Source organism: Lissotriton helveticus, chromosome 7 (assembly GCF_964261635.1).
Source record: "Lissotriton helveticus chromosome 7, aLisHel1.1, whole genome shotgun sequence".
Classification (NCBI taxonomy): Eukaryota; Metazoa; Chordata; class Amphibia; order Caudata; family Salamandridae; genus Lissotriton; species Lissotriton helveticus.
In genome coordinates this window covers 1,437,000,883-1,437,020,762 of record NC_136068.1, presented here as the reverse complement: position 1 = coordinate 1,437,020,762, position 19,880 = coordinate 1,437,000,883, and the positions used below count along the sequence as shown (strand labels likewise).

General features: G+C 42.5%; 1 protein-coding gene across 3 annotated transcripts in view; it reads left to right on the top strand.

Annotated features, from left to right (window-relative positions):
* LOC144767458 (zinc finger protein 786-like) overlaps nt 1–19,880 on the top strand; it is a 357,248-nt gene that overhangs the window by 299,954 nt on the left and 37,414 nt on the right. For all 3 annotated transcript variants that reach the window (XM_078650884.1, XM_078650882.1, XM_078650883.1), the window contains exon 6: nt 1,095–1,205. In XM_078650884.1, the coding sequence (XP_078507010.1) occupies nt 1,095–1,205 (111 nt within the window). The remainder of the gene's footprint in view (nt 1–1,094; nt 1,206–19,880) is intronic.

Below are 19,880 nucleotides of genomic sequence, written 5' to 3'. Positions count from 1 at the left end.
GTAACCTTAGACACCTGAGTTTTTATCGATAGTTTATCTTCAAGAAGAAAACCTAAGTTCTTAGCCTTGGGATGTCAGATTGGGGAGAGTTCCTAAGGTTTCCCGCCAGTGTTGCGGACCCCAGAGTTGAGCTTACTTACCCATGACTATGACCTCCGTCTTATCGCCATTAAGCTTTAGTGAGCTAGCACTCATCCCAGGGGCCTCTCGACTCAAGCCCAGGTTAAGATCAGAGGGTCTATGATCCTGTACGGATGACAGAGAAAAAATATTTCGATGTCACCTGTGTAAGAAAAGAGGGTCAAACCGAAACTCTCCAATATGTCTGCCAGTGTAGATATTAAGTAGGAGAGGACTTAGCACAGAACCCTGGGGGACACCAGAGGTTAAGGACAGTGCATTGGAAGAACCGTAGAGTGCTTCCAGCTCCAAGGAAGATGGGCCTCACGTAAAGAGGTGTTCAAAAGATTCAACACTACTTGTAGTAGTGCCGGATCCAGCAAACACAGTTTAGAAGGCGGTAGAGGGTTCAAAGAGAAGCCCAACTTGATGGATTGTAGGATGCTAAACAAGGTGAAAAAGTGAAGGGAAGGCCAAGATGACCGGAAAGGAATAGCCTCCTATCTCCTCACACTTTCACTAAGCTATTGTGTGCAATTCAGTGTGTGGTTAGCAGTGACTGTGTCCCTAATTAAAGAATTTCCCTTAACATCGTTAGACAGATAAAAAGGGATGGATGCCACCTTTTTGATGAAGAACTGGGCAAGCTTCTCGCATTGAGTTCTGAGAGAGCGAACAGGCTGAAGACGCATTACAGGAATCGGAGAGTTCTCTAACCACCTTTAAGAGCATCTTAGGATATTTGTGGGCATTCTTAATTTTAGAAGAATAGAATGAGGCGCTTGCTGTTCTACACAGTCCCCTATGGTTTTTAATCACCAATTCATAATTCTTTTTGAACTCCTCATCATAAGACTTTCTCCAGAGGCTTTTTGGTCCTTTACAACGTTTGTTTTGCAAGTCTAAGCGATTCATTGACCAAGGAGCCGGTAGGAGGGATCTAGCTGACATCTCGCATAATTGATTTTTTGTAGGTGACATTGACATTTCATCCGATTTGGTGGTAATCGTTAAAGAGGAAGAAGACACATGTGTCTTGGATCATCCTACTGGAAATGGAGGCGAATGTCTGAAGAATCTACCAGGTCAGAGCCAAAGTCATGTTAACCATCACCTACAATTCCTCATGTATATAGAAAAACATACACTTAGAAATAGAAAACACAAGGTCCTTAATGCTACATTTTTGTTAAATCGTATTTTATCTAATCTCACATTTGAAAATGTTCACATATATGTTTTTCTGGTAAATAGTGTCCACAGACACGATAGAATGCGCATTGGTTTGGAAAATATTACTGCCTAATAAAACGCTTTCTCTTCCTCATATTGCCAACAGGAGGTTTCGGTGCACTTTATTAACTCTTGTCATCAACATATTTAATTCGGATAAGCATCCAAAAATGATTGAAACTCTGAATTATTATTTAGCAATTAAGAAGCAAAGTTCACACTTTACAAAGTGAGCATTGTATTCCCCTTTGACTTACCACTTATAGTTTCTTCTTGCACTTTGGAAAGATCAAACATGTTCACCATCAAGGGGTAATGATCCACAGAATCGGCTCTCGGACCCTGGAGCGCTTATTGAAATTCGAAATCTGTCACCTGTTCCGCAAACAGTGAGCTCAACTTCTGGGTCTCTTTGCGTTCTTTATGAGTAGAAATTTCCAAATTTATTTTTTTATATTTGAGCATTTATAAACCCGGCTTCGAAGGTGTTTAGTGCTGCACTTACGGGAGAAGGCAATGGATACAATTCGTGGTCACTCACTAGAATGATTGTAAAAGTTAGTTCTACGGTAAAAAAAACCAAACACAAAAACTAACACACCACGAATGTATTACCTTTAAGTGTTAGCTTTATGTATTATGCATCACTGACTGAAACCTCGTTGACGTCAACGATTCAACTTTAGTAAACCAACCTTTGCGTAATTTTCCTATTTATACCTTGAATCGTAGGAGAAAACAAGCATTTGCAAAGCAATCAGTATCGCACTTTTTAAAGTTAGAGTTATTTGTGTTGTGAATAACAATGTTTTAACTTATGTTATTTTGCTTGCAGTGGAGTGATCATTTAGAAAACGAGTTAGACCTACTTGCGTTGTAAATGTATATCATTTTTACTTATGTGTTGTGGATGTATGCAGTTTGTAGTGAAATGATCTTTTTTTTCCCTTTGAGTTTTATATAGCGCAAACTTGACCCGAAGGCATCAGAGCGCTTTACATGAGCACAAGTTGCATTACACATGGACACATTCATTTTTGTTATGCATGGGGAGATAAAGTGATTTGCCCAGGATCACAGCTTGTTGAGCGTCATTTCTGAGACACGAACCTGGTTCCCCAGATTGGAGAGCGACTGCCCTAGCCCATTAGGCCACATCCTCTTATCTGGAGATAATGTGAGCGTTAAAGAAGCAGAGGTGTAGTTTAGGATGGATGGGTTGGTGGTATGATAGATGTTTGTATGTCTGCTTGAATGGATTGATACGTGCATGAGTACATGGATGGATGACTGGATGATTAGATGAATGAACAGATTAGAGGTGATGCATGAGTGGGATAGTTATAGATGGTTGTTATGGAAACAGAAACAACGTCGGCACTGATGAGTATTTTTTTCAAGAGATTTTTCATGATCTAGAAAGACATCAGAAAAATATAATATGAAACAAAGGATTGAGCAGTGAAGAGAATGGAGCTGGTAGATGTGATAAAAAATAAAATCACAAGTAAATGTAAATGTATTTGAGCTTGTAAAGCGCACTGCTACCCGTCCATAGGTTTCCTGGCGCTGTATAACTCTGGGGAACCCGTACTGGCTTTCCCTGTCGGATGGTCCCTGCTGGGAGTCCCCAAGGTGAAGCCAGGCATCCCCGGAATTGATGGGGCCGTTGTGGAGATTAGGCAAGCTAATGCCCAGAGTTGCCGAGTGGAACCCCTGATTAGAGTAAGCACCGAAGCGAGAATTATCGAGTCCGCTGACCCAAGTTCACGACCCTGCCGCGTCGGGAATTGAACCCTGGTCCCAGGCCGACTTCTGCTCCCGGGTCTGCCACCTCTAACCAGTGAGCCACACCACTCCACAAGTCAAGTCCTATTTGGAATGCTGAGTAAAGCCTGCCAGTCACTTAAGGAGTAGTGTATCTATTTGCAGGGTCTCATAGTTGTTGGTTCTCTAGGTTATGTATGAAGCATTGTGGCCAGCTGAATGCCTCTATTGGATTACTCCTTCTAGTTATAGCCGCTTCAGTTTGAGGACTGAATTCAGTTCTAGAAGCCTCATATGATTTTTTCCCCACAGTTCTAGAAGCCTCACTTGGAGTATTAAGTGTAGTTCTGGAGCCAACATTTGGAGTAGTTTACTTACTTCTGGTGGTCACTTGAAGCACAGTGATTAGTTCCTGAGGCTTTGGGGTGTAAGCTGCCCAGCTCCTGAGTATATATTTCAGATAGCACATATCCAATACTAGGCTAATCTAAAAGATATTGTGCACTTGTAAAGGCTTCCTTTGACGTATTGAATCAAATTCAGGCAGATACATTAGGAGCACTGCAGGTCCTGTGGGAGGCCACACAGAGTAGGTAGTCTTAAAGTGGGGAGATTTGTAAAACTTATCTTGCGGAGTGAGCATTGTGTGCAGTTTGGAAGGCTACATATGAAACAAGAAGCACCGAGTGCAGCTTTGAAAGTCTTGTGGGCACTTTTCTTTGCAGTTCTGGAAATCTCACACGTTAGTGATAGATTCCTTACCTTTGAATAACCCCCAGGTGTCAGACTGGATCTGGAAAGCTTTCGTCAGCAGTAGCCCTGCGCGTCGGTAGGTGTCGTCGTACGGCTTCACGTATGTCGCTGGCATCGTAGTCACCGAGATGATGTCACTGGAGGTACTTAGAGGCGCCTAAGTGCGCTGACGTCAGTTCTTTCTTTTTCCGCGCCAGCAAGCCTAGATCCGGAGAGAGCGGTACTCCCAGTCAATTTTTGACTGATTTTTTGGGGACTTTTGTCTCTGTTCTTTTTTGAGTCTTTGACTCCTGGTGTGCAGGGATGCCCGGTTTTAAATCTTGCACGGTTTGTCCCCGCACGATGTCGGTGACGGACCCACACTGTGAGTGTCTCTACTGTCTGGGGCACGACCACGACTCCCAAGTCTTGCCCATGAATGCTGGGCCCTGGCTCCGAAAACTTTGCGGGAGAGGTCTCGAAAGTTGCTGGAGGCCAAGGAGTTGGCTCCGTGCCGTTCAAGGTCCCGGTCCCGTGGGAGGTCGAGCGACTGGTCGCGGAGCAGCCATCACCATCGTTCGACAAAGTCTTCGCACTCGGAGTCAGGTAAAGCGAAGCACAAAAAGTTGAAGAAGCAACGCCGCTCTTTGCCTTCCCCTAGCCTGTCACTCGACATAGCTGGGGGTGTGGGTGGCACCGCCCCTGCGCTCCGGCGGAGCTTACGCAATTGCTGATGGCCTACCCACCCTTTCCGGGTCCATCGTCGACCCCAGCCCAGCTGCAGGAGTTCCTGTCAGCCATGGCATGCGTCTTTGGCCCATCAGGCCCCGTCGGCATGCCTTCGGGCCCCGTGGGTCCAACTGGGGGTCCCCGCTCTTCTACATCATAGGCTCTGGCCCGACGTCATCGACGACTCGGGTCTCGACATCGAGAGACCCCCATGGATCCAATATTGGATCCCAGCTGATGTCGGTTGGCCTAGGCCTAGTATGACCTCCACCGACGTCGATGGTGCCGCCGCCGGCCTGCTCCCCGACCGACACCGCCCCCGGCATCCACCCCGACGTGGGGACGGTGCCGGAATGGTGTCGATCAACGCCGATTCCGACACCGATGGGGAATTTCTATCCCTTTCTCAATCCACCTCCTTCTTTTCTGCCTGCCCGGCAGGTTGTGGAAGACGGGAAGGACTGGGAGGAGCCCAGCGCGAGTTTGACCCAGACTGGGAAGAGGACATGGAGGATGCAGGTGACCTGGAATTTACTCCAGAACCTGGTACGCTATCTCCTCCTACCGTGGCTACGGAGGAGGGTGTACATATTCTGAGGTGTTGCGTAGGGCGGCCAAGGCTCTCTACCTCGATCTACCTACAGTGGCCATCAGGATTAACCTCCTGACAGAAGTTCTTCGGCTGGCGTGTTCCTCTACGGAGCCACTGCTGCCCTTCAGTGATGCACTTTTGGATGTTCTTTTGGGCACCTGGTCCAGGCCCAACACAGGGGCTCCTGTGGATAAGAATGTAGCCCGACGCCATCGCCCAGCCCCATTTTCCTCTCCCAACACCCTACCCCGTAGAGCTTGGTTGTCCAAGCCTCTGCGTCCCCAAGTGCATTCCATTCCACACCTCCGGACAGGAAATCCAAGAAACTTGAACAATTTGGGAAGAACTTTTTTACTTCTGCCAGTTCAGGCCTGCGGTCTGTGAACCCCGCATGCGTCTTGGGCCGTTATTCCCATTCTATATGGGACATGGTTGCGCAGGTGCTGCCTCTGTATGCGGAGGAGACCCGGACGGTGCTCTCCCAAGCTATTGCTGAGGGGAGAGATGGAGCCAAGTTCACGATTCGTTGTGGCCTTGACACCGCAGACTCGCTGGGCAGACCGATTTCCTCAACAGTGGCGCTACGCCGCCACGCCTGGCTGAGGACAATTGGCTATTCCGGGAATGTCCAGAACATTCTGATGGACATGCCTTTTCATGGCACTCTACTTTTTGGCGACAAGGCAGATAGTGTGTTGGAGCGTTTTAAGGACTCACGGGCTACGGCAAAGTACTTGGGCTTTTCGGCCACGCGCACTCCTTCCGCTTCTGCTTTTCCCTCCTTTCGTGGCCAAGGAAGGGGCGCCCCAACACTTTCGTTTCAGAGCCACAGGCCTGCGCAGCAACAGTCTCAGCGCAGCCGTGGACATGAGACCCGCAGAGCTGGGTCACGGGGCCAGCGGGCAGGCCAGTCCACCACCTCCCCTGCAGCCACTGCCTCCAAACCTTCCTAGTCCGGTGTTTCAGGCCCACCACACACCAGTGGGTGCAGGATTCACCATCACCTCCCCCACTGGGGGACTTGAATATGGTTCTTACCTATTTGACGTGCGCTCCCTTTGAGCCGCTTCACAACTGTCCTCTTCGTTTATTAATTTTGAAAACTGCTTTCCTGGTTGCCATCACGCGTGATTGAGCTCCAGGCTCTTTCCTGTAAGCCTCCGTTTCTGACGGTCCATCCGGACAAGGTTGTGCTTCGCACTCGTCCTTCCTTCTTGCCAAAGGTTGTCACTGCCTTCCACATTGGGCAAACTATCACCTTGCCCACTTTCTTACCGCCTCCGCACCCTTGCAGAGAGGAAGAGAGGCTTCACCACGTGGACCTAAAACGTGCGCTCTCCTTTTATCTGAATTCGACAGAACAGTTCCGGGCGAATGACCAGCTGTTTGTTTTGTTTTTTTTGTTTTGTTTTTTTATATAAACCTTTATTTGTACAGAAAGGATATACAAATCTGGGCCTACAACCAGACCGGCCGGCCACGACACGATAGAGCAGTCATGAAATATAGAAGAAAAATATACAGAAACAATCATAATGGAGTGCAATCAATATAGCCCAAAAAAGGAGGGGGCGGGGGAGGATCTGGACGGCCCACAAACAGGAATAAAGAAGGTTAATTTTATAATATTACAATAAGGAGTATAACAGGTTCGGTTACAGCATAAATGAATCCGGGTTCCCAAAGCATACCATTGGCTATATAAAAAAAAAAAAAAAAACACTAAAGGGCAGCAATGCGGAGGAGTGTCACTACAGCATACATCAGTACGAAAACCGATGCGGTTAACCCAAATCAACATTCAATTAGACTCATCTTATGCACATCTACCACCCAGTAGTACATCGGAAACAGAACGAAGGAACCGGAATATTGACATCACTAGAACTAACCCGTCATACTAAACTTTGGGAGAGAAAAAAGGAGGAGGGGAGGGGAAGGAAGAGGGGAAAAAGAAAAATACAGACTGAAAGAGAAGAGCGCCGCGCTGAAACAAGCAACCCGTAGCAAGGACACAGAAAAGAGCAGGAATATTAGCAACAAGGAGGGGATGGGAGTCGCCATTGAAATGCAGCATAGCCACAAGAAGGAAAGCATCGACGATACAGACCCCATCCCAATCATACCATGGGAGGCAGGGACAGGCGCGGCGCTCCTATAAAGAGACACAAAAGGGGCCATGGAACTAAGGAAAATAAACCAGCAAATAAGACCCATCCCACCCATCCCACCCAGCACCCCTGCAGAAGGCTACGGCCTACCCCCCCCAGCAGCGTGCCTGTCACCCTAATCCAGAACCCGAAATGTAGTAGAGACAAGAGAGAGAAGAGGAATAAAGAGACAAAAAGAAGGGCATGAAGATAAAAGAAGTAGGAGGGAGGAGTAAAGGAGCAGAGACAAAACGGTCGGCCTCAGCCCTCCGCCCAACCATACAATCGTAATACGTTTAAACGAAAACGACACAATCTCGAGCGTCATAAAACTTACAAGGGGGTCACCCACAGCACTATGTATACGGGAAACTTCGCCACGGATATGTACACCAGCAATCCACCGGGAGCAATGTATCTCACCCCAGGCCTTTCTTAGCCACAATTACCACCCACCACATTACAGCGGGAAGTGAGCAACTCGGTGCGGGGCAATCACACGAATGAAAAGAAGTCCGATAAAGACGTAGGCCAGGGAGGTCAATCCATAGGCAAGAGAACAAAAGTCTGGGTATGCAGTTCAAGTGTCCCAACAATGTTAACAAGGGCAGGAAAAGACAGGAGTTCAGACTCGCCGTTCGGGAAAACGGGGGTTCCCCTGCAGTACAGAAACACGACCTCATCAAGGTAAAGATATGTAGCAGTCCACCATGCTTCTCGGGCACTCGAGCAGGATCGGACCCCAGCACGACATCCAGGCCCCCAAACTCCAAACATTGAAGCGCAGGAGGTTCCAAAGCCACTTGCTTGCATACCTGTCGACGGACAACGGTAGTAGCCCTCAACGCGGCCGAGGGGGGCGAGGCAGTGGCATCACTGAGACGAGAGGAGACCGTGGGGAACCGGCCATCTAAGATGGCGGCGGACCGCACCGATCCCCCAGGGGCATCGGGGGCCAAGGCCGCATGCAGGGATCGTAGTGCGTCTAGAACGTCGCCAATTGTAGGCTCACGCACACATGTCCAGGCCCCCGTGCAGTCCAGCAACCCAGGTCCGCCGTCTTGAGGATATCCACGGCCTAGTTCGACGGCCGCCATTTTGTAGATTCAGCCTCGTCACCACCCTCCGCGACTCTCGGATCAGGCTCACAGATGCGGACCCCCTCAGGTACCATGGGGGTCCCAGTAATGGCAGCCTTGGTGCAGAAAGGAGAGCCGCCAAAGTCGGGGTTCCGCCTGCAATATCGCTGGCGTGTCCGATGAACAGAGCCCGGGCGCGAGGCTCCAGGGTGGATGGACGGAGCAGCGGCGGGGGGACCCCTTCACACGATCAGTCCTCGGAGCACCGCGCCCCACACCAGCTTCACGGCCGCCAAGGCAAGCCCGGATCCGGACCACCGGGATGTTCGCACAACGGTCTCTCGCCAGTGGCTCACTCTCTCGGCCGGGGCCGACGTTTACATCAACGCCAGGCTGGGTCCAATAGGCGAGGCCCCGGCTTCATCACCGCCGAGGCCCCGGTCCCTCAGGGGGCACAACTTCGGAACCGCGGCACGCAGGAGCCTCCAGGTCAGACGGTGAGTAAGAGCAACACGTTGTGTTTCTATTTCTGCTCGAGTGTGTCGTCTCGGGGCAGGATATGCAGCAGGATATGCGAGTCAGGCCGGAAGGCTGACGGAGCCGAGCTACAGAGCGACCATTACGATCGCGAGCTTGGCTCCTCCCCCGACCAGCTCTTTGTTGGCTACGAATGTCTAACAAAATATCGACAGACAAAAAATCGACATACAATATTATCGACACAGAAATATCGAAGGCAAAAATCTCGAAGTCCTATCTACATAAAGGTAAGTACAAAAATATCGAGAAAAAAAAAAGATAGTTGTCAAAAATATTGGTTAAAAAGATTGTTTTTTAAAATAAGTAAATAATACATATAATAAAAAAATATAGATATACATATTAACATATATATATATAAATAATAACTAATACATATAATATTAAAATTAATTAAAGATCTACATATAAATGAATATATATATTTACTCCACATATTACAACATTAGGGAAAGCGATGGCTAGTGTCAGGGTAAGAGTTACTATTCCCACTCCAGAGAGTGCAGCAGTAGGGAAAGCGCTGGATAGAGTAGGGGTAAAAGTTACAATTCCCACTCCAGTGAGTGCAACAGTAGGGAAAGTGTTGGATAGCAGAGTGGTTAAAATTACTATTCCCACTCCAGTGAGTGCAACAGTAGGGAAAGTGTTGGATAGCGTAGGAGTTAAATTACCATACTTATCAACTAATTTTTTTAAATAAAATAAATAACATATTAATCATTATTTAACAGTAACATTATTAATAAATACCTATTAAATTAATATTTACTTAAATAACATTAAATTACTTCCCACCCTATTCCCCTATAAACACACAAAGTGCTACACATAAAAAATAACACAATTTAATTATCAATTAATCAATTAATAAACATTAATTACCAATTAAGAAGTATTTAACAATAATTTACCAATAACAAAAATAAAAAGTAATTATAAATTAATTATAATTTATATAATTTAAAGTTAACCAACTAATAAAAAGTAATTGCCAATTAATAATTAACAATAAATTAATAATTAATAACAGTAAATATAAGCATATTAATTAATTATGTTTAAATTACTTCCCACCCTATTCCCCAATACACCCACAACCCTCAACACATTAAAAATAACATAATTAATGTAATTATCAATTAATTAACTTACAAGAAATGAACAATAACTAACAAAATAATATACATTGATTATAATTAATAAAAACTAATGACCAATTAATAATTAACTATTCATAACAATAAATAAAAACATATTAATTAATTATAATGAAATTACTTCACTTCCTATTCCCCTATAAACCCACAACCTGCTTTAGTACTAAAACGCAAAAAATAATATTTAAAAAATTTACTATTTTCTAAACATTTAATACATATATTTAAAAATAATGAAAAAACATAAAAAAATTAAACATACCTATAAAATACACGCTAAATCCATAACACTAAAAAGAATTGATATTTACAACGATATTTTTGTTAACAATATTTCTGCTAACAATATTATTTACTTCGATATTACTTCGATATTAAATAAATCAATATTACTTACCTTGGAGTCGATATTCTGGTCAATGATATTTCTGACTTCGATATTCTGTCCCTACACTATTAAAAACTAGATATTAGTGTAGGTCAATTTAAAAATTTCGATATTTTGACTGCTCACCACGTGGGCGCCAAGAAAGGCCGGGCTGTACACAAGAGGACTATCTCCCGCTGGGTCATCTTGTGTATCAAGGTCTGTTATTCTCTGGCTAAAAAGGAACCTCAGACGGGGTGGCACGCCCTTTCTACCAGGGCGACAGAGCTGCGTTGCAGAGCGTTGTAAAAAGTGGCGTGGCCTCTGAACACCTCTCTGCAATGCCGCTCCCTGGTACATACTTGAGGTGCCTGGTGGGCTAGTTGGACCCCAGGGACTCTCAGGATTGAAGAGGAATTAATTCCCCAACTTAAAACGCGCCACAGGGCGTGTTTGCAGACATGTCACCTCCTCCCCTCCCCTTCCTTCACCATTGTGCAAACTCGTCCACTGGCGAGTTGTTAGATGGGGAATTAATTCCCCTTCAATACTGAGGTTCCCTGGGGGCCAACTAGCCCACTAGGTACCGCCAGTATGTTCCAGGTAGCTGCGTTGCATAGAGGTGTTCAGAGGCCACACCCCTTTTTACGCAGTTCTGTGGCGCTTACTGGAGGTACCTAGTGGGCTAGTTGGACCCTAGGGACCTTTAGAATTCAAGGGGCCATAATCTCCCAACTTAAAACGGCCACAGGGCGTGTTTACACAGTGAAGGGAGGGGACGGGCCTGAGGTGACTTGTGCAAACACCCTGTGGTGCGTTTTAAGTTGGGGAAATAATTCCTCTTCAATCCTGAGGCCCCTGGGGGCCAACTAGCCCACTAGGTGCTTCCAGTAAGCGCCACTGCGCTTCGTTGCAGAGCGGTGGTCCAGGCCGTGCCCCTTTTTACACCTCTCTGCAATGCAGCTCTGTAGCACTTACTGGAGGTACTTAGTTGGCTAGTTTGACCCTAGGGACCCTCGGGATTCAAGGGGAATTAATCTCCCAATTTAGAACTGTCACAGGGTGAGTTTACATAGTGGGGAAGAAAGGGGACGTGGCCTGAGGTGACGTGTGCAAACATGTCCTGTGGCGCGTTTTAAGTTGGGGAAATAATTCCCTTGCAATCCTGAGGACCCCTGGGGGCTAACTAGCTGCTTCCAGGCAGCGCCACTGCGCTGCGTTGCAGAGAGTTGTTCCAGGCTGTGCCCCTTTTTACACCTCTCTGCATCGCAGCTCTGTGGAGCTTACTGGATATACCAGGTGGGCTAGTTGGCCCAAGGGACACTCAGGATTCAAGGGGACGTTATCCCCCAAATTAAAATGGCCACAGGGCGTGTTTGCACGTCACCTCAGGCACCCCCTCCCTTCACCAGTGTGCAAACGCACCCCGTGGCGCGTTTTAAGAGGTAGTTTTAATCCCCCTGCCATATTATGTATTAGGGTCTTACAGAGGAGGTCATGCTAATCACAGTGGTACCCCAACGCATTGTGTTCCCTAGTGTATGTAGGTGTTTTCACTGTATTCCAAGTGTCTTTTAGCATAGCACTGGCTCTAGGCCTGGTTAGTCAGATTCAGTTACCATCAGTAACCGTCAGAAAAAGTTTTGGTTATAGGAGGACTTTCTGCTTCTCTGTAGGTTCTTTCTGTACATCTCTTCTTCTTCCTGCACTTTTCTTCGTCTTTGTGGACTTCTGTTGCTTCTTTCTGCTTTTTTTTCTTTCTGTACGTTTTATCTTCTTTCTTCACATGTTGTATTTCTGTAGGCATATTTAGAATCTAGCATTTAAAAAAACCTTTGAAATTCACTGAAAAAACATAGGTTTCAGGCACATTATAGTTACAAATTAGCATTTAAAAAACCTTAGAAATTCACTGAAAAAAGACCAGAGGTTTCAGGGGCGTTATAGTTAGTTGGACATTTCACCCGTTCAAAACCATGGAATTTCTGCTGTTATAGTTAGTTCAGCTAACTATAACACACTCACCCGCAATGCACTGCTGATGACGTCACATATTACATCACTCATGACATTGTCAGTGACATCACTCATGACATCACTGATGACATCTCAAATGATGACATCACTGATGACATCATCCTTGTGATAGAGTGGCAGACCTCCTCTTACTCTAATATTACTTTGATAAACACACTCAAAAATTGAAATTAACATTTTCAAAACAATGGACATACCAATACCACTTACAACACACCAATTCAGTAATTCCAAGATCTACAAACACATCCACTCATTCACCAACAGTCCTATACAATCACTCATACATGTACTCACTCATCATATGTACTCTTACACTTATACATCCTGTTACACACCAATACTCATCCATATAGTTACTCACACACATAGTCACACATGCAAACAAAGTATCAAACATCCATGTACTTGCATATACAGGTATACACACACCACAACACTTACTGCTACATATTCTTACAAGTACTTACTCTCGTAAACATTCACTTATAGAAACACATACTTATTTATACAGGAACTCTTCCAATCTCTCACTCACATACACCAATACTCGCATATACTACTTTAAAACATATGTAGTTACTCATAAAGACACCATTGAGACAGTCATTCACTCACTAACAAAACCATACACACACTTATCCACCCATACAGTCCTGCACACATGCTGTCTTCAACACATGCAAACAGTGAGTCACTCATTCAGGCATCTATGCACTAAGTAATACCCCTCACCGAACCATACAGACACTCAGACACTCATACTGATACTCAAAAAAACAACTAATAACCCATATAGACATTCATGTAGCTACTCACTAACCCATGCAGCCACTTATACAAAAAGTGAGACTGATACAGATATTTACATATTTAAACATTACACACTATCCCATATATTCACTAAGATATACTTAATTAGTCAGTTATACCATCAATTTTACAAAAAAAAATAACCATTTAGACACTTTCTACACCCACTTATTCTTCCATCGACCTTGAGATATACATATATCAAACATATTTAATTTTCAGAAAAACACACATTCACTGGATGATGTCATGAGTGATGTAATTTGAGATGTCATCAGTGATGTCATCAGTGATGTCACTGACCATGTCTTGAGTGATGTAATATGTGACGTCATCAGCAGTGCATTGCGGGCACGCGAGTTATAGTTAGCTGAACTAACTATAATGGGGGAATTTCTATGGTTTTGTACAGGTGAAATGTCAAAATAACTATAACGCCCCTGAAACCTAAGGTTCTTTCAGTGAATATACATATATATTTTATATATATATATATATATATATATATATATATATATATATATATATATATTCACTGAAAAAACCATAGGTTATAGACCATATATAGTTAGGAATTAGCATTTAAAAAACCTTATTTTACTCACACAAAACCATTGAAATTCCATATATAGTTAGTTGCACTAACTATATATCGCGCACCCGCAATCCACTGCTGATGATGTCACATATTACATCATTCATGACATGGTCAGTGACATCACTGATGACATCACTGATGACAACATCCAGTGATTATGTGTTTCTGTAAAGTTTAAATATGTTTTACATATTGAAGAATGAGTGGATGTATAAGTGTCTGAATGAAGGTTTTAGTAGGTGCGTGATTGACTGTATGAGTGAGTGATTAAATGCGTCTTACTGAATGCACGGGTTAGTGACTAAACTGTCTAAAAGTGTGCATCAGTATGTCTGTTGTTGTGCAAGCTGCTGCATGTGTTGATCAGTAGCTATATAAGTAGCTATATGGGTTATTGATTGGTTGCACAAGTATTTGTATGGGAGACTGAGTGTGTGTATGGCTGGCTGGGAGGTGTGTGACTCTGTGCAGATCAATGTGTACTTGTATCAGTGATTCTATAAGAGAGTAACTATGTGTTAGTATATGTTTCAAAAATGTAAGGTGTTCTGTGTTTAACTGTATAGATGAGAAAATGGAAGTGTGATTGATTCTTTTCAGGACTGACTAGGTGTGTGAGTAACTCCATGGATGAGTGGCAGAGTGTGAGTGTCTATATAGGTGTATGAGTGCATATGATAGTGTTGTAAAGATGAGTGATTGTATGTATGAATGATTGTATGAGTGAATGTGTGTGTAGACATAGGAATCAGTGAGTGCGTATGTAGTAACTAGTATTGGTGTGTCAATGGTTTCAAAAATGATACTCTCTATTTAACACTGGGTGTAACGGAGGTTATATTAGAGTGCGAGGAGATGCATTGTATTATCACATGAATGATATCATCAGTGATGTGATCATTGATGTCAAGTAAGATGTCATCAGTGATGTCATTTGAGATGTCATCAGTGATGTCATCAGTGATGTCACTGACCATGTCATGAATGATGTAATATGTGACATCATCAGCAGTGGATTGCGGGTGCGCGATATATAGTTAGTGCAACTAACTATATATGGAATTTCAATGGTTTTGTGTGAGTAAAATAAGGTTTTTTAAATGCTAATTCCTAACTATATATGGTCTATAACCTATGGTTTTTTCAGTGAATTTTCAAGGTTTTGTAAATGCTAATTCCTAACTATATATGGTCTATAACCTATGGTTTTTTCAGTGAATTTCATTGGTTTTTTAACAGCTAATATCTGTAGCTGTAAAATGTATTCTTCTTTAAATCCAAAAATATATTTTATATGTTTATTAATAACTTTTTTTTAAAATATTTTTTTTCCTTCGTTCCCGCTTCGCGAATCGGGAAGCTTCCCGTTAGCTGACCTTGATGCCGCGAAATAGACCGCGAGCCGGTAAACGTTTCTTTACCGCAACTGCCGCGTTAGAAAACAACATCGTGACGCGTCCCGTCCGCATGACGTTTCGCGTTGTCGCGTGATACGTCATATGACGTGCTACGTTAGCGAACTCGTACGCTTACCGAGTCGCAAAGCACAGGTTTCTGGAAGCAAACCGGGAGGCCCTGCAAAGCGCGTAACGTAAACACAGCAGGTCATGTGACTTGGTAATAACACTTTTCATTGGTTCATTTCACTTTCGGTTTCCTAATGATGTAAGACTAGGTCATATGATCTAAAATGAACACTTTTCATTGGTTGAGAACTATTTTTTTTCCCAAATGGTGAAAATCCCTCCTTCTTTCCTCACTCTGACTTTCATCATTGTGAGAGAAAGACCCTTTGTTACCAGTGAGCAATGGCTTCTTTACTAGCTTCAGCTGGTGCTTCCCCACCACCTCCACCACATCCAAGGAAGAGTGGACCACCTGCTAAAGTTATAATTCAGCAAGAAGAGGAAGAAGAGGAACAGGACGACCTAGATAATCTCCCTATTATGGCCAGAAGATCTGTTGTACCGGAAGTAACGGGACCAGAGGGCAGGGAGATGGTGCCAAATATACAAACGAGATTTCGTGAAGTAAAACAAGTCTGCGTACATTGCAGTGGATTCATTTGCTACGGAGAAAGTAGCATCACTCTGATCAACAGAGCTATTGACAATCATGCGCATGTTTGTCCGAAACTCCCCAAACAATAAATTCTTTTTTTTTGTTTACTTGCTCCTGTTGAGCCCTTTACAATGAATCGTTTTCGTTGCCCCCTCCGAAAAAAAAACAAAAAAAATATAAAACTGTTCAGAAAAATTCAAAAAAAGTAAAAAAATGTTCAGAAAAATAATAAAAAAAATATAAAACAACAAAAACAATTTAAAAAAAAGTTCTTTTCAGAACTACCTCCCCGTTATTAAAAAATTGGTACAATATTTGCAACTGTGCCAACCTCTATTTCTCTTAGTTCGCTTCCCAGTTCGCTCCCCGGTACGCGAACCGGAAGCGAACCAAAAAATTTTTTTTAAAAAAAAGAACAGTAAGTATAAGGGAAGGAAACAGACAGTTATGTTAAAAGAAAGACAGCTATAGGGGAGTAAACTAGAGATACTATTACCCGTAATCCACTGCTGATGATGTCACATATTACATCATTCATGACATGCTCAGTGACATCATCAGCAGAGGATTACGGGTAACAGTATCCCTAGTTTATTCCCTATAGCTGTGTTTCTGTATAACTGTCTGTTTCCTTCCCTTATACTTACTGTTCTTTTTAAAAAAAAATTTTTAGATCAGTCAGAAACAGTGAAAGTAATGAAATATAAAAGACTACGTAGAATATGAGCACTGTATGCAACAACTTTGACACTTACAGAAGCCTCACCTTCTCCATGCCTCCTACACAGTTCTACATGTACATCATAAATGCAAACAGAACAGAATTAATTATACATGTTAAATGGTTTATTTTTGCTGTTCTCAGAATGTATCAAATTTCACTAAAACAGTGACTTGAAGGTATTCATCATATAACAGCGGGGAAAAAAAAACACAATCAAAATGATTGTGTTTAAAAAACCCATACAACATTACAAATCAGAATTCAGAACTCCTTAAAGTTAACTTACTTTCCATGACGGCCAAGGATGTCCTATGAACAGCTTACACTCTGTTGTGCTGTTATTACTTTCAACCCGCCACTTTCTGAAAGAAAACCTCCATCGTTTTCAAAAACATGTTACATACAATAAATGACTTCTTGCTCTCTACCACAAGATTCCACAAGGCCAAATCTTGTCAGAGCCATGTATAACTCTTGGAATTCTTGTTAGCCAATCCCGTCTTTTCGCATTTCCGCAACTTTCAGAATTAAAATGTTGAAGATCATTTACACAATCCTGGAGTAGTAATATCTTCCCCTTCTTGCTCAATCATGTTCTACATTTCCTATCACACTGATACTGCTTACTATGAAGCAGACTTACACTACCTTTATGACTAGTACAATTATTTAATTCTCTACATCACTTTTAATCACAAAGCAATGTAAAACAGTAGACAGCATTGCAGACTTACATTCCCTCTACTCCATGTTTTGATTCGCTGCTTCAATTAGCTTATAAAAAGAAATAGTTTTTCTGAACTCATTCAAAGTGCACGTATTTCTCAATAACGTCCAGTGTTATGGTAAAAAGTTATGTCTCTGTACTACACTTATCTTCAAGGCCAAATAGTGTAGGAGCCATGAGAACTTCTTGAAATTCCTCAGAGCACATCCCGAGATTCTTTCCCTAAAATTTTGGTTTTAAAAACACCAGGTAACAGTTTTTAAGGTCATATGGCAATTTTTTTTTGAAAATTAAAACAGAATCATTGCAGAATGACCAGCCATTTCTACACTTTAAATAAGCTGTATAATGTCCTGATGTTATTGAAGAACCATCATGATATATAATTGCTACAGTTACAAAAGTCCTTCCTGATATTGACAACTGTGAAGCCACAAAATTTTTAATTAAAGTTGTCAATTTTGTTCCATCAGGCCTACATCGTTGGAACATTAAAATGACATACTGGCCATATGTTCGTATAAATAATGTGGACATCATTTCAGATTTACATTGCCTACACTCCATATTGTGATCAGCTGCTTTTACTAGCTTATTAAAAGAGACTGATTTACTGTCTGGCAAAGTTAAATATATAAATCTTTCTGAGTCTACACTAGTACTACTTGATACCCTACAGTTCTCGCAGTCATGCTGCCATTGATAAGAAAGCCCAAACAGATGATCTACATCTACACCTTCAGCATACAATACATCAAGCATATACATTAAAAACTCCTGACAATCTTGCTGACTATTTTGAGAGAATTGTGTTTGGCCTGAACATCTGTCTAACAGATTTCGAATTTCAGACACACTTTCTATGTTTGTTCTATCAGTGCTACATTTCTCTAACACAGAATTTAACAAACTGCAAAATCTTTGATCAGAATTGACCACAATCTCTTCTTTTACATTTTGTAGAGAAAACAAAACATTAACCACTACATTAGCATAGCAGTTGACACCAGAACTGTTTTCAAATTGAAAACCAACAACATCTTCAACAGAATCCTTTTTGTTTCTGCTTATAATTTCAGGTTCATCGACTTTTCGTCTTTTTGCTACAACCTCCCCAGTATTGGTCACATTTCTTCGTTTCCGGCCTACCACACGTTTCTCAAACAAAGGATACTGAGGCAAATGTGGCGCATACTCTCTTCTCAACCTATTGTATTCCTTAACACAATCTAGATCCGCACAAATGTTTGTGACATCACACTCAATCAAGTACAATCCCGATAAAGTCCTAACTCGTGACAATGCCACATATGCCATACCCTCCTTGAACACAGAACTGCCAATATTCACCAATGCACAGTCTACACTTAAACCTTGCGATTTATGGATTGTCACCGCATATGCCAAGCAAACAGGAAACTGCTTACGACGAACATATAAGTCTTTTACAAGCAAAAATCTAGCAGAACAACGAGCAATTAGCTGTACTTCCTCAATGCCATCAAATTTAATTTTTAAAAATTCAATTCCATCTCTATTTCTGTATTTCACAAAATCAACAACATTACCCATTGATCCATTTACCAGACCTCTTTCAACATGTAAATTCCTTCTTAAAATTATACGGCAGTTCAAGCACACATTCAGAGTCTTTTCAAAACCCGCAGTTTTAGATATACTCTTCTCTAATGAATCCAATTTTGTTTTCAGATTCTCAGACAAAATAATTGTTGATCCCATATGCTCTACTCTGTCAATAGCTTCCAATTTCACAATCTCTTGCTTTTCTAAATGCAACATTTTGTTGTTGAATTTGGCACATTCTGCAAGAGTTGGCATCAAACATATTCCAGATTTTTTCTCAGTAACTTTCTGAAAAATATTCTCAGGCACAACATCTTCGTCTGGATATAAATTTGTCAGTAATCGTGCATGTAAAGCTTCTTTCCCATGCTCGGTCACTTTTCCAATTCTAACATCTTGTAGAATAGTCTTGTAAACTTCATCCTTTGCCTGACGCATATTTTCATGCAGTTCAGCATAATTGAAGTTTAACCATATATTGACGTTGCCAATACTCCCTAAGCACTTCCTGGTATCTTCATGCGTGAGCATTTTGAACACAGGTTGCCCTTTCACTGGTGTCAGCTGCAGAAGATCTCCGAAAACAATGATGTGTTTGCCACCAAATAACACATCATACTCTGTTTTGAGAACTTCTTGCATTCTCAAATGCACAAAGGCAAGCATGACATTGGAAACCATGCTTACTTCGTCAATGATAAGAAGTTTCATTTTCCTCAAGACTCTTGAAACTTCAAAACAAGCATCTCCAGATAGCTTGTGATATTCTAATTTGTTGTCATGCTCCACTGGCAGCATCAGTAAACGATGTAAAGTAATCCCTTTAATGTTATGTGCTGCCAGTCCAGTTGGAGCGGTGACAACACAAGA